Here is a 15,636-nt window from a genome sequence, read left to right on the forward strand (position 1 = left end):
AAAAGAAACACTTTATTAAAAATCATAGGTGTGGTTCAAAAACACTCATGTTAGTAACATTGGTTCAACTTGCTAGGGGCTCGCTCTCATGGAGAGGGTCAAGCGTGTGTTCCTCTTTGAGTGGCTATACAGAGAGGTCCAGAGCGGAGACCCAGAAGAATGGTAAGCGCCAACACCCTCTTCATGCAAGACTGACAGGCTGGGGGAGGCTTAGCCTGGACTGCGTCTGAGGCCCTCAATATATGATATTTAAGACCAGAGACCTCTGACTCCAGGAGTGCACTGACACTATGGTCTCTTCCCACAGTTTCTGGACTCCACTCCTAAGCGTTGGTTTAATTTGGCAGTAATGGAGCCCAGGGATATGCATTTTAGCATGTGCTTAGGCAATCTGCACCCAGTTAGACGCTCTCCACTCCGAGAAGAGGGGCCTTAGGAGTCTATGGCAGAACCCACAGACGTCTGCAGGTTGAGCAAGGCTGAGACCTGACACGCCCTCTACAGGGTCTACCCGCCCTCCTCCCTGCCCCCCCTCCCCCCGCCCCCCGTCCAGAATCAGCTACCTACCCAGCCAAGTGAGGATACTTGCACTGGCTTTTACCCAAAGTTTTAAAGACCTAATCATGTGAAAGCGAAGTCGCTCAGTCATGTCCAACTCTTTGCGACCTCATGGTACGTAGCCTGCCAGGCTCCTCAATCCACAGGATTTTCCAGGCAAGGATACTGGAGTGGGTTACCATTTCCTTCTCCAGGGGATCTTCTTGACCCAGGGATCAAACCCGGGTCTCCTGCATTACAGGCAGACTCTTTACCATCTGAGCCACCAGGATCAACCAAAGTGAAAGTGAAGTTGCTCAGTCATGTCCTACTCTTTGGTGCACCATGGAATATATAGTCCATGGAATTCTCCAGGCCAGAATACTGGAGTGGGTAGCCTTTCCCTTCTCCAGGGGATCTTCCCAACCCAGGGATCGAACCCAGATCTCCCGCATTGCAGGTGGATTCTTTAGCAGCTAAGCCACAAAGGAAACCCAAAGAAAGGCAGTGCCAAAGATGCTCAAACTACCACACGACTGCCTTCATCTCACACGCTAGCAAAGTAATGCTCAAAATTCTCCAAGCCAGGCTTCAATAATACATGAACCATGAACTTCCAGATGTTCAAGCTGGATTTAGAAAAGGCAGAGGAACCAGAGATCAAAGTGCCAACATCCGCTGGATCATTGAAAAAGTGAGACAGTTCCAGAAAAACACCTACTTCTGCTTTATTGACTATGCCAAAGCCTTTGACTGTGTGGATCACAATAAACTCTGGAAAATTCTTCAAGAGATGGGAATACCAGACCACCTGACCTGCCTCCTGAGAAATCTATGCAGGTCAAGAAGCAACAGTTAAAAGTGGACATGGAACAACAGACTGGTTCCAAATCGGGAAAGGAGTACATCAGGGTTGCATATTGTCATCCTGCTTATTTAATTCACATGCAGAGTACATCTTGAGAAATGTTGGACTGGATGAAGCACAAGCTGGAATCATGTAAATGTGAGTTTTTATTAAATGGATATTTGTGGTGTGTGCTAAGTTGCTTCAGTCGTGTCCCACTCTTTGTGTGCCGATGGGCCATAGCCCCCCAGGCTTCTCTGTCCACAGGGTTCCCCAGATAAGGATCTGGAGTGGGTTGACATTTCTTACTCCAGGGGATCTTCCCACCCAGGGATCAAACCCGCGTCTCCTATCTCCTGCACTGGCAGGCAGGTTCGTTATCACTAGTGGCACCTGGGAAGCCCTAAGCCTATACAGGCAAATGATTCTTGTATGTCTAACCCAAGGAATGGAGCCCAGGAACTGCTGACAGGAGGCCGCAATATCAGTGCATCCCTGGAGTCAGAGTCTTTGGTCTTAAATATTATACACTGAAGGCATCAATGATGCAGGCTGGACTGAGCTTCCCCCCAATTTGTTACTCCTGCATTAAGAGGAGTTGACACCACTCTTGTGGCTCTCAGCTCTTGACCTCTTCTGAATAACTGCTCAAACGGGAACACGCACTTTCAAAAAGATCCATAGCTACGCAGCCAAAGGTAGTCCAATACCTCACTTAGAGAAGGAACATTTCCTATCAGGAAACAACACCCTCCGCAGCGTCCTGCCCCTCTGCCCAGGGAGGGGAAGCCAGGGCCGAGGGCAGTCATTGAGGTCTTTGCTCTGCTTTTACCAGCTTAGTGTCACTCAGCCTGGCCTGCCCTGACTGGCCTCTCGCAGGGTGACCTCTGGCCCCCACGGAGGAGAACACGGGTTTCCGCTCCAGACTCAGAACTTCAGTTCACATCCAGGACTGACGCCCTTGATCACACTACCACGCTGCTGCTGCTAAGTCGCGTCAGTCGTGTCTGACTCTGTGCGACCCCATAGATGGCAGCCCACCAGGCTCCGCCGTCCCTGGGACTCTCCAGGCAAGAACACTGGAGTGGGTTGCCATGTCCTTCTCCAATGCATGAAAGTGAAAAGTGAAAGTGAAGTTGCTCAGTCATGTCTGACTCTTTGCGACCCCATGAACTGCAGCCCACCAGGCTCCTCCCTCCATGGGATTTTCCAGGCGAGAGGACTGGAGTGGGGTGCCACTGCCTTCTCCGGCACTACCATACAAGTAACCACAAATAGACACTTTCTCATGAACAGGACAGGCAAGCCAGGTGTGCTGCAGGCCACGGCATCACAAAAAGCTGGACGTGACCGAGTGGCTGAACAACGACAACATGAACTGTCCAAGAGACTTGGGGAGAAAATTTCTTCATGCCTTATTGCCAGTGACCTGGGCTAGCATTTTCTCGTCTTTTGCCTGCATCTGGCCAACTACGTGTTTCTTCTGGAAACCTCGCACCCACAGGGTGTACACACATGGTCGTTTGAATTATTCTCCTCCACGGTGCCGCCCACAAGCTGGGGATGAATGTTTGGTGTGGGGAGACTTGAGCATCAAATCCCAGAATATTACCTTGCTTCTGAGGGTGTTCGGGATACTTTGGAGTCCTTCGGAGTCCTTCTCATCTTTCACTGCTCAAACAGCCCAGCAGCTTACCCTGGAAACTGATCTGTGACACAGTTCTCTTGATAAGTTTTGCTTGTCAAGGTTTTAAAGGGTGAACTCACCAAGAGAGCAAGTACAGCCAGGCAGAAGCAGCCCCGGGTGGCCCCTAAAAAATCTCCATTCTTTAAAAAATTTTAAGGCTAGATGAAAAAAGCTTAGCAATTCCAAATTTCATTACAAAACTAACAAGATAGTTCTATGCTTCGAATGGCACCCCACTCCGGTGCTCTTGCCTGGAAAATCCCATGGATGGAGGACCCTGGTGGGTTGCAGTCCATGGGGTCGCAAAGAGTCGGACACGACTGACCGACTTCACTTTCACTTTTCACTTTCATGCATTGGAGAAGGCAATGGCAACCCACTCTAGTGTTCTTGCCTGGAGAGTCCCAGGGACGGGGGAGCCTGGTGGGCTGCCATCTATGGGGTTGCACAGAGTCGGGCATGACTGAAGTGACTTAGCAGCAGCAGCATGCTTCTAACTTTAGTCTGAAAAGATACTTTCTTTACATGTTCCAATAGGAAAGAAATAGATTCGGCATCTTACAAAACTTAAATGTGATTTAATTAAATGGCACTTTAAAAGCATTAAAAGGCAGTCCAAATGTCTAGTTTGTTGAAGCATGGAGTACTTTTGCCTTCAATTGGGAATAAGCCATGCTTCCTACATCACTGCAGGGAGATGGGAGGCAGAGGGAGGCAGAGAAGAAGGATGAGGGCAAGGTTCCTTAGATCAAAAAATGATTCCATTTCCAAAGGAAAAGCTCTTCTTAATCAATGACAGAGCTAGGTTATATAGACAGACCACTTCTGTGCCAAATTCTTGATTTCATTTTGAATGTTTATTTGAAAAGTACCCCGCTCCCCAACACACACACACACACACACACACACACACACACACACACTCATATGCAAAGTAAAAATAAATCCCATTGCTGAAAACTTTCACATAAGGGAAGAAATGATAGTCCTGCAGGCCTCCTCTCTCCACCCACCCCACCCACCTCTCCAAGCCTACCCTGCAGAAGTAACCCTGGGATTCTTCACGGTAATGCCGATTCATGTATCATGTAGCTCTGATCTAACTTGGAGCACAGCGTCCTGGGCACACGTATCTCCCAGACGCTGTCTGCCCTTGTTTTTTTTTTTTTCTTAGACTCTTGTGTAATTTTCCCCTGACCAGCCTTTCTGCTCTGGCCACGCGGAAGGGGAAAGAAGGTTGGGTGCATGGAGGGTGGGGTCTGCTCTGAAGTGCAAATACAGACCAGGGTGGGGGGTGTGTCAGAGGAGGGCAAGGTGACTGCAGAGAAGCTGAAGCTACCACAGCAAATGCAGACGGGGAAGCCTGCGATTCTGTTTCCCAGTCTAAGAAGTTTTGGCACTAAAAGTGGGAATCACTGTTCAAGCAGGAAGAAGTTTCCCGATTCAAGATAGAATGCTTAGACAGTCAGCAAATATTTTAGTCACATGGGAGGAAGTTCAACGTAAAATGTGAAGCTTGAAAAAGAGATACGTAATGGATATGTATGGCATGATCCCAAATTGGTGAAATCTATTTCTGTGTAAGTCTAGCTCTTAATGAACATCCGGACACAACTGGAAGAAACCCAGATTGAAATAAACCAAAATTATCGAGTTTACTTTACCTGTATTGTTTCATGTTACTGTAATGAAAATGTACTTCTCTTGTAGGGAAATGTTCGTATGAAAACAATCACTTAAACGGATCTTTGAGAAAAAAGGACTAAATGTAGAATTACTAAAGCCGTGTGACAACTGGCACCAGACACCAGGAAGACTTGTTTTTAGTCTCAGGTTCACAGGAAAGATGATTAAATATTTCCAGAGTCCTAAGCAATTCGTCATCTCTGAATAAAATCTGATAAGTGAAGCTTGGGCTGAAAATGAAAATTCTATCCCTTATTTCATCACATGCGAGAAAGAACTTGTCCAAGTGGTTTCATGGAGCCCCAGACTCCTTTGAAGCTCTGGGGTGCAGGTGGGGGCTGAGGCTCCCTGGAGCAATGGGAAGGATGGCTCTCCAGGTGCAGTGAGGCTGTAGGGCGCAGGGTAGCCGCCTCCCTGTGGGATGTGTGCCCAGAGCCAGCTGCTGCCTATTGCAGGCCCTGAAAGCCCTTCTCTTTCAACACAGTGCCCAGAGTCTTCTGTATCCGGCTTTCTTCAGTGACGCTTTCTTACCATGACCTCACATTTAACATCATTAGATCAATGCCTACATTTCTCCCCTTTCCTTTACTCTACAGCTGAGAATGTATGCTACAGTTGGTACATAGAGCCTAAACGAAAATGAACACCATTTTGACATGGCTGAGCTTGGCACTGACCTGTACAGCTAAAAGTCTTCTTTAATTTCACCGACTTTGTTTTCCTCCAGAGTGAATGGGGAGCGACTTTCCCCTTCTGTCCTGGCCTCTTTGGGGCCCTCTACAGACCAGCCTGTGGGTCTGGCTAATGCAAAATAAGGCAGAGATCATTTGCTTGCTTTAAAGGAAAATAACTAAATATTTTCCGTTAGGTGATTGTATATTAGCATGTTGAGTATTATTCCCCTGGGAGCAAGAAGTCAACCTGTAGGAATAGGCAGGTTTCCAAATACTGACATGAACTTTTGGTTCAGAGTCTCAAAGCCTAGTGTCCTCCCACCCACCATGCCCCTCCTGCCTTATCTTTAATTTTATCACGTCCTCGCTCTTCACTTCCTGTAGAGTGGAGCCTCTGATGCTTCTGGCAACTTCGCGTTATTAGCAAGGGATGGCGTCTTGTTATTAGATTGCATTTTATTATTTCCTTCAGCTCAATGTGTACCTGATATTGGAGGGCTCACTCTCCCTATGGGTTGAGATTGAGAGATGCTGCGAATGGTGAGGTTTTATTACTTTTGTGGGCTCTGTTTCCTTGCAGCCAGGTGAGAAACCTGTGCTGTGCAGGCTGAAGGACAGGGGTTGTTGTCTTGTCTGAGCTCAGCGTCCAAGGCCTGGAATGGCCGCTTTTGTCTGAACTGCAGAATGGCCGGAGGCAGCTGCGCTTCTGTTGACATGGGATGCCTGTTCCCGCGAGGAGATCAGTAGGCATTTAGTACAGCTGTCCTGGCCTCTCTGCACAGTGGGTCTAGTTTACCGCTACCTCCTAGGGACATAGATATAATTTTCTTTTAGCCAGCTTTATACATTTTACAGTGTCATCATAGAAGACATACATACAGCTTCTACTAGGAGAGCACTTCTGAAGGTTCCAGGCGTGTAAATTGTTAACTAGCCTTTAATAGAGTATTAGTGTAGTGGGAAAGTTTTGGCTTTGAGCGGAGTGAGGCATGCACAATGCCAGCCTGCTAAGCCTAAAGCTCTCTAGGGCAAAGAAACCGATAGACTGTGGCTGATGATGCCTCGCACTGCCGGCTTATTGACTCTGATTGTCTTAGCCGGCCTGGATAAAACAGTCAAACGGAACCAAAACCATTTTCAAAGCAAGTAATAATAAACTGCACATTATTAAAACGAAAAGCAACAACATTAACAACCTATTCTCCCTGAATGCGCACAGTCCCGTTTGTAGTCTGGAGCTAAAGATTCATCTTCTTTCCAACCCTCTTCTGTTCTCGGTGTCCCGTGAAGAAGCCCGGAGCATCAAGCCCTTTGTTGTGTGTGGTTTAGGATGCACTCACTCGTGCGCGACAGAGTAAGAACTTAAAACTCAGAAGGAAACCCAGCTTGAATCTGGGCAGAACACAGTGGCGACTAAACTAGGAACGGAAGGGCCCTCGAGAAGCAAAACGCGGGTGGGAGGGTTTACCAAACTCCAGGTCTTTGATGTTGCAGCGGAAGACAACTTCTCCGTTCACCATGAGCTCTACCACGTTCCAGTCTTCGATCTTCTCCAGGAGGACCTGGTGTCCATCTTCAGCCAGCACAGCTGGAAAAGACAGAGAAGGGTGTGGGCGCCCCGGGAACAGGCGGCCCGACGTGCAGATGTCTTCATGGATGGCCACGACTGGCCTGCTCTCCAGCTGTTCAAGGCCGTAACTCAACCTCCCCGGTGGGCGCCCACCTGGCACAGCCTGACATGCCCTCAGCTCTGCTGGGAAGCACAGCCAGAGGCCTGAGAGATTTCGGTTTGGGCTGTGGTCTGTGCCAGAGTCACATGGTCAGTGAAAATATGAGCTTTCTCTAGGAAGAGTTTTTGAGTCTTCCTCACAGTAGGTTATACTCAAGTGTTGGAGGGGATATAGGAAATTAGGTAAATTCTTATCCTGATAATGGAAATATCAGTTGGTCACCTTTCTGGAGGGCAATTTGGAAGTAAATGTCGAAAGTCTCAAATGCCTCAAAAATTAGAATTAAAAAAATGATTCTAATCTCTGACCCAGGAAATTGCACTTACAAAAAAAAAAATCAGAAATACAGGCAGACTTTACAACAATAAGCTCCTTTCTATAGGCATATACTATTATACAATTAGTGATGAAATACTGTGAATCACTTACATGCCCAATAATAAGATGGTCAAGTAAATGGCGGTAAAGGCACATGATAAGAGTTTATTTTGACATTTAAAAAATGTCTATGAATTTTTAATAGCAAGAAAAATATTTGTAATATAAGCAAAAAATCAGGGTTACATTTTAAGATGTATTAAAAATATGTATTCCGTGTAATGAAAGCATGTGTATTTATTAGGAAAAAGGGAACTATCCAGTGGTTATCTCTCTGGTGAGATGATGAGAAACTTGAAAAAAATTCTTTTAGCATATTCTAGGCTTTTTAATAATAATGAGAAAAAATGTTTTCAAAGTTAATGGACTACATTTTTATTCTTCTCTTTGGAATCTGCATTTTAGTTATTACATCCAACAGTGCCTTCCCTAGAGATCAGCTATGGGAAAATGGTTATTTTATAAAAAACTTATTCTTTATTATGGAAATGCAAGGGTATATGGGCTTAGGAGAAATGGCGTGCATGGAACAGCCTGGAGCTCTGTTTTCACCAACACATTTCTCCCCAGGTCCTGATATGTTCACACTATAACCTCCGTGTTGGAGTTTGTGCACTAAATCACCACATTTGGCAGTCTTTGTCGGTGAGAATTTTGGTGAGGACGGAAAGAGAAATCAGATGGGAGGAGGGCATGTTTTTCAAAGTTTCAGCATTTCAATCAGGCCTATGTGGAGAAAAGCTAACAGTTATGATAGTTAATTGCATTTAATTACAGAGACAATTGCTGTTTCAAAATGTTGGCGTGTCCACTTCTTCATCTTTCAATCAGTTCAAGAACATCCAGCCCCAACTGTGAACATTTTGATTGTGTGATTTTAATTTCACTTCTGGAAAGGAACTTCAGCAAGCAACTCAGCGAGGATCTCCATTAACAAGATAGCGCCCCTTGGGCGCCCAGGGGTGGCCCTAATTGTCCTCGTGTCTGCTAGTATCTCCCTGCACAGAACACCCACATCTGTGGCATATTTGTGTTGCTGCATTCTATTTCAGCAACTTAAACATCTTTGGAGGGAGGCACTCAGTTTGGACCAGGGACTTATTTAAATGAAGCCGTCCGCCCAGTTTGGAATAGCGAGTGGATTTTCCAGGTCATAAAGGCATGAAAACTGTCTATAGGTGGTTTTCTGGGGGTCCTATGCCCCCTGGCAGTGCCTGCTCAGGAGAGGGGAGGCACAGCCTGAGAGGGAGAAGCTGCAAACTGGTAGGTGGGAGGAAATTTGGCTTCCACAACACTGGTTGTGCATTGTCTGAAGACACTCCTAGGACATGCAGTTCAATTTGATTGGAAAAACTCAGGAACAAAACAGCTTCTGCACTCTCATCTTACACTCCACCTCTTTCCTAATAACCTCCAAGCCTGGGGGTTCTGGAGAGAAGGAGCGCGGGTTCTGTCTGGGGCTGGCCCCTGTGGCCACAGGATAAGGACGAGAGGCTTTGTAGGAGAACTGGGAAGATGTGCCCAGCCCCCACAATCCGACACGGTCCCCTCTCTGCAGGGCACATCTGACGGAGCCTCACACGAACCTCTGGATTTGGGGTTCGTTTTATGAGAAGAGCGGCACTCTTTTCACGCAAGGTGTACCTAAGACATAGGGTTTGATCCACCAAATAACCCACCCTACGGAGGTGGAGGGCAGTGCTGAAGAATGGGAATCTGCCTCAATATCTGAGCAGATGAAGCCTCCCAGGAAGAAGTCCTCATAACAGAGCATGTCCTTCTTCAATTTGCCTTATAAAGCTCTTTTTCCTTCACTGACCAGAATCCATCCTCCTCCGGGGCGGAGAGGGGCCTGTTTATGCAGCTCATTGAATAAACATACTCATAATGGCACTGGACACCTCCAACGACTCTTTGGACATAAATCTGCGTCTTATTAAAGGGACGAGTCACCTCGGAGTCTCCATTGCCTATTCATCCTCGGGATGCCCATCCGCCTCTCACCAGTCCACAGTCCAGGAGGTGTTGAGCCTGGCAGGAGGGCAGCGAGTACAGGCTTAAGGGATCACACTCAGAGAAGGACCAGAATTCCTGCAGTTCATCCAAATGCCACCTCTCTACGTGGAGGACCCATTTTTTTCCTATGAGCTGCTATGGTTGCCTATTCAAAGAAAGGTCAGATAAATATACTCTGCGCAACAAAGTCTCTGCAAAGGCAGTGGCTAAGCTCCAGCATAAATCAACCAGAAGCTGTAAGGCCACCTGCAGATAGCCTGACTCTTTGAAGTGGCACCTCATTCTTCATGGGGGAGCCGGGTGAACTGGAGGGATATGGAAAAGCCTCCCTCTTCTCAATACTGGTGGAACTGTGCCATCTACAAATGATTTAGAAAGTCAAGGCAAGCAAACAGGCATCTCCCCCTCCTCTGCTCACCACAGATGCAAAGTCGATGACCATTAACAAGGGCAGTTAATGCATAACTAGGGACAGGAGGATGGCACCCAGAGCATCTCAGCTAAATAAGGACAGATTCTATTCCCACGAGTCTCTTCCTCTGTAGCAGGTCATCTGGCAAACTTAAGTACAGCAGGCAAGGGGTGACCGTGGCTAGGGAACTTAACACTCTTTGTTAAGTATGAGTTGGTTAGTTTTATCAGTCTTGAGGCCATAGTCAGGACATATTTGCTGAGCTTTTATAATTCATGGTAATAAAGAAAGAACTAGACATTTCAGACTGCTTAAGGCAGGGTAAGTTCAGGAGAGATCAGGCGTATTTCCAAAGCCAGCAGGGTTTCGGGAAATGATAGAGGACTATGATCTTTAAAGAAACACACAGAACTTGGGGGCAGGTTTTACAGACGTGGGTCTGCAAGGGCACCTCTCCGTGCCTGGTATGATGTTGTGTGGGCCCGTGTGCTCCGTCCTGTCTGACTCTTTGTGTACCCCATGGACTGCAGCCTGCCAAGGTCCCCAGTCCATGCGTTTTCCAGGCAAGCATACTGGTGTGGGTTGCCGTTTCCTCCTCCAGAGGATCTTCCTGACCCAGGGATCAAACTCACATCTCCTGTGTCTCCTGCGTTGGCAGGTGGGTTCCTTAACCACTATGCCACCATGTTCGTTGGGTCTAAAGGGATGGGGGAGTGTTGGACAGAAAAAGGGGAGCAGATGCTCCTTGTTTTGCTTCTGTAAACACCTTGGAATTTGTCACCGGCCCTCAGTAAATACTGGCTGAGAGAATTGTATAAATTACCATTCAGGGATACACAGAGCTAACTTTAAAAATCAACCACCTGCTGACACCTTGCAGTACTCAAGTCTCCTTCAACCATACAAATTCTCCCTTCAATTTTCTCAAAATACTCCCTCCCCTCCCCTACTGTGGGGAGAGCTGCCTGGACTGTTTATTTCCTCATCTTCACCCACTCCCTCACCTCCTGCAGTTGCAGCCTCAGCCCCCCTTCGGAACCTAAACTGTCAGGGGCAAAGACCCATCAGTACATTTGATGACTCACACAGTTCTTCCCCACAACCTTCCAGCAGACTGATGCTCAGACCTACCTGCTTCCTTGCTTCTTAAAATACTTGGGCTGCTAAAAAGTATTTTAAACTCTCAGTTTTATCAGATGGTAAATGTAATGCAGACTACTGATTTCTTAAAAACCTTAAACATTACAGAAAATAAAGGACAAAAATTTAAAAATCACTTCTAATACTTCCTCCCCCCTTTGTCTTTTTCAATGGAAGCGAGCTCATAGTGTAGATAAAATTCAGGAGTATGCTTTCTTCTTTTAACACTGTGCTGTGGAGACCCAGCCTGTCAGTATACACAGATCTGCCACAGTGGGTTTCACGTGAAGGATGAACCGCAATGTATCCAGCCGTTCCTTTTTCCGGTTGTTTCCAGTTTTTCACAGTGACCAAGGAATGCAGAAGACGTTCCTGGGCATGCTTCCAGGTGTGTGTGTGAGCTTTTACATGTCGATGTAACTGAGAGATGGAGCAGCTGGATTCCACGGTGTGTGGTTAAGTTTCAGGACGCTGCCAGGCTGCCCTTCAAAGTGGCTGTGCCAACTTCCCCTCCCATCACAGGCCTCTGAGAACACTCTTTTTCTGTGTTCTTCATCAGTCATGAATTCATCTTTTTCTAAAGGTAACTCCTGCTGACAGTGCGGTGCCCGTTCGCCATTTGCTCTTGAAATTCGTATCTTACCCTACGCCTCCAGGCTGTCTGTCTTTGCCCCCCTCAGCGGGACCACTGCCCCATGTCCTGTGGTCCGCCCAGCTCCAACTTTTCTTTGTTTCCTCCACAGTCTCACCTTCTGTGGCTCCAGTGTTCAGCTCTCTGCAGGTTCATTTTAACTAAGATTTGTCCATCCTCAAGATATTCTAGGCACAGTTTCAGACTCCAGGACACAGTGGAGAATAGAACAGACAAAAGCCCTGCTACCCTGCAATCCTGGTAGGAGAGAAGGATAAGAAGAGAAATAGGTGAGACAGAGTTATGTCGGATACTAACGAGCACTAGGAAGAAAGAGGAGGAGGGAAGGGAGAGAAAGAAGATGGAGGCAGAGGGAAGTGCTGACATTGTCAGTGGAGGTGCTCGAGGATCAGCTGCCCATGAAGGGGACTTCTGAGAAAGACCTGAAGGCTGAGCGAGTAAAGACCAGGCAGGAATGTGTAGAAAGAGCTTCCCAAGTAGAGTACTTCCAAGCTCCAAGGTAAAAGTGGGCTAGGTGTGTTCAAGGTCGGCGAGGAGGCTGATACGGCTGGATTACAGTGAACAGGAGGAGAGGCTTAGCAGCAAAAGGAGGAAATGAGGTTAGGGAGGTCACGTGGGGCCTGGCTGCCCACTGTAAGCCTTTGGCTTCTCCCTTGAGTGAGCTAAGAGCAACCAGAGTGTTCTTGGAGGCAAGGGCCGCACTCTCACTCAGGTTTAATGGCATCGCCTGGCTTTGGGGCTGAGAACAGACTACAGCGGACAAGGTGGTCACAGGGGACTCAGTGAGGAGGCCAGGGCAGGGACCCAGGCAGGAGGTGACTGACAGTGGCTTGGACAAAGAGCCAGAGGGTGGTGGGAGGGAAGGTAAGACATGGCTGAATTCTGCAGGGTGCTTTGAAGATAGAACCAACGGGATGTGCCGCTAGACGAAAGCGGGTGTGAGGGAAAGGGAGGCGAGGAAGGTGCCTGCAGGGCTTTTGGTTCAAGTGAAAGAACGGCACTGCCAGGCACTGAGATGGAAAAATGCAGGAGAGACTGGTGAGTCCTAGGGAGGCTGGTTTAGAAAGCCTACGAAGCTTTCCAGTGACAATGAGAGGTCCTGCTTGCAGACGTATGATCTGCAAATCTTTTCCCCATTCTAGATTTTCTTTTTACTTTCTTAGTATTGTTCTTTGATGCACAAAAGTTTTCAATTGTAATGAAGTTCAGTTGTTCTATTTTTTCTTTTGTTACTGATGCTTTGATGTTTAAGAAATACTTGACAAATCTAAGGTCATTCGGATTTGCCCTTATGCTTTCCTCTAAGAGTTTTTTAGTTTCCAAATTTAGACCTCTGATCTGTTTGGAGTTAGTTTTTAAATATGGTATAAAAAAAGTCTAATTTTATTCAAAAGATATTCATGTGGACATCCAGTTTTTCCAGTAAAATTTGTTAAAGAATAAAAAATTTGCCCATTGAAGAGTCCTGACACTGATGGCAAAAGTCAGTTGACTGGAAATGTGACGGTTTTACTGTTAGAGTCTTGATTCTATTCCATTGTTCTATGTGCTTATCCTTATGATAGGATCACACTATTTTGATTACTATAATTTTGAGCAAGTTATGAAATCAGCAAGTGTGATACCTCCAACTTTGTTCTTTCTCAAGATTGTTTGGGGCTAGTCTCAATCCTTTGAAATTACCTATAAATTTTAGAATGACTTTTTCCATTTCTGCAAAAAAAAAACCATCATCAAGATTTTGATATGAATTGCACTGAATCTGTATACCACTTTGGGAAGTATCGTCATCTCAGCACTATTGAGTCTTCCAATCCACGCACACGGTGTATTTTCCCATTTACTTTGGTTTTCTCTCATTTCTTTTAGCAATGTCTGTAGTTTTCAGTGTATAAGATTTGCACCTCCTTGGTTAAATCTGTTCACATGTGTTTTGTTCTTCTAGATGCTTTTGTAAATAGAGTTGTTAATTTCCTTTTCAGATTGTTCATTGCTAGATATAGAATTACAACTGATTTTTGTGTGTTGATTTTGTATACTTAAACCATGCTGATTTTATTAGCTCAAGCAGTGTTTTTGTGAACTCTGGGGTTTTCTAGCCAGACACTGGCTGGATCTGAAGCACATCCTCCTGACCCGATCCTCCCATCTCCATCCTCTTAGGGAGCACCAATACTTTTACTTTAATCCACCACCTCTTTATGGCCGTTCTGGCCCAAGCTACTATTCTCTCTCCTTTGGACCCCTTATCTCCCTGCTTCCATTCCTGGCCCCCTCTAATCTGTCTTACTTGCAGCAGCCAAAACTTCATTCCCCTGCCTAATACAATACAGCCTGCTGGATCTGGCCTCTGTCCACCTCTCCAGCCTCACCCTCTCATCAGTTCAACAAAGACACAGGCCATTTGTTCATGCTTCCAGCTTTTGCAGACATCAGTCCCCCTGCCTGGAATGCTCTTTCTTCCTTTCCCCTAGTTAGCTTCTCCTCATTCTTTAAAGCTCAACTCAAATGTAATTCAGGCAACTAAGTCTTTCTAGTTCTCTTTCCTCTCCCCGCCAGTTATGGCCGGTGGGAGGTCCCACTGTGGTTATGCTGCTCTACCAGAAGCACGGCACAGCTGACAGTTAGTAGCCGACAAGGACACACGCACTTCAGGGTCCTGCATCTTGTTCACCAGAGTGTCCTCAGTACCTGGAAGAGTGTCCAGCAAATACCAGATGCTCAGCAAAGGCTTATTGTATGGACGAGAGGTCAAGGAATAGACTCTCTGCCGTTTTCCAGCCAAGTGACCTTGGAAAAGTCAATAGTCCTGATCCTCAGTTTCCCAGTGTGTAAAGCAGGCACGTAACCTCGGGAAATTTACTACTCAGCACCCAGTGGGCTCACCGTGTATGTCTGTTCTCCCCTTAATACTAGGCAGCAGGGGTTTAGGGAAGATTTCCAGAGAAAGGAAGGAAGGAAGTCTAGGCAGAGGGCACAGCCTGCACGGATGCTCAGAGGCTGGGGTGCCCCTGAGTCCATGCAGTTGGATGGCCCTTTGGCCCTTGGATGGCGCTTGGGCGCTCGGCTGCCTACCTAGCAGGCCCTCCAGGCGATAGGTGCGGTGCTCCACTGACAGACCGATTGAGCTGTATGGCCCATAGCGCACGATGACCTGCGCGTTCTTGGGCATGGCCAGGACTCTTGCTGGGGTTACGGCGCAATACACCCTGCTAGGCAACTGCTCTTCCGGCCTTTGGCGGGGGTGGGCGTGGTCACGCATGGGTGGGCGGGGCCACGGAGGTTGTGGGTGGAGCCGGAGGATCTGCATCCCATGTCGCCAACCAAGTGCCTGGCGTGGGGACTGGGGATGAGGAAACTTGAATGCCTGCACCTACTATGTGCCTATGTCTGAGGGGGCAGAAGAAGGTAGTGATGTCGGAAGCCACTTGCTCTCGAGACCCTCACAAGCCGGTAAACGGTAAACGGTAAAAATTTCAACCTGGTGTGGCAAGTGTTAACAATAAATAATGGCAGTTAACAGCATATAGGGCTAGTTACAGAAAGTTTATGTCAGGCGACAAGCTAAGCACGTTCCGTGTTATCTCATTTAATCATTTTGCCGTTCCTGTGAAGTAGGTTATGTTTTCTATTTACAGAACAGAAGCTTGGAATGGCCAAGTCACCTTCCCAGGTAAGTCAGGCACGGGGTATAAATTGGAAACCTTTGTAAGGTCTGTATAATGTCTTTTTATTTCTCTCGCCTGGTATTTGTTGGAACTCTTGAAACTGTGAGTTTAAGTCTTTCATCTGTTTTTGGACAATTTTGAGCCATTATCTCTTCACATGTTGCTTCTGGCCCCTTTGCTCACTTTTCCGGGACTCCAGTTAAATCTAT

General features: G+C 46.9%; 1 protein-coding gene across 1 annotated transcript; it reads right to left on the minus strand.

The window, feature by feature from the left end:
• Positions 1–6,171: 6,171 nt before the first annotated feature.
• On the minus strand, positions 6,172–14,931 carry C5H10orf53 (chromosome 5 C10orf53 homolog). The gene is made up of 3 exons (XM_052641508.1): positions 14,835–14,931; positions 6,900–7,019; positions 6,172–6,236 (listed from the first exon to the last, which is right to left on the minus strand). Exons 1-3 carry the CDS (start codon positions 14,929–14,931, stop codon positions 6,172–6,174), a joined length of 282 nt encoding a protein of 93 aa, XP_052497468.1.
• Positions 14,932–15,636: the final 705 nt, after the last annotated feature.

Source organism: Budorcas taxicolor, chromosome 5 (genome assembly GCF_023091745.1).
Source record: "Budorcas taxicolor isolate Tak-1 chromosome 5, Takin1.1, whole genome shotgun sequence".
NCBI lineage: Eukaryota > Metazoa > Chordata > Mammalia > Artiodactyla > Bovidae > Budorcas > Budorcas taxicolor.

Excerpts from the sequence above, each read along its gene's own strand:
- C5H10orf53 (XM_052641508.1), bottom strand. The coding sequence starts at position 14,931 with ATGCCCAAGAACGCGCAGGTCATCGTGCGCTATGGGCCATACAGCTCA. Across the intron at positions 7,020-14,834 it reads TCGCCTGGAGGGCCTGCTAG|CTGTGCTGGCTGAAGATGGA; the intron begins GTAGGCAGCCGA and ends TGTCTTTTCCAG. Across the intron at positions 6,237-6,899 it reads CATCAAAGACCTGGAGTTTG|GAGGTAGCGGTAAACTAGAC; the intron begins GTAAACCCTCCC and ends CTATGTCCCTAG.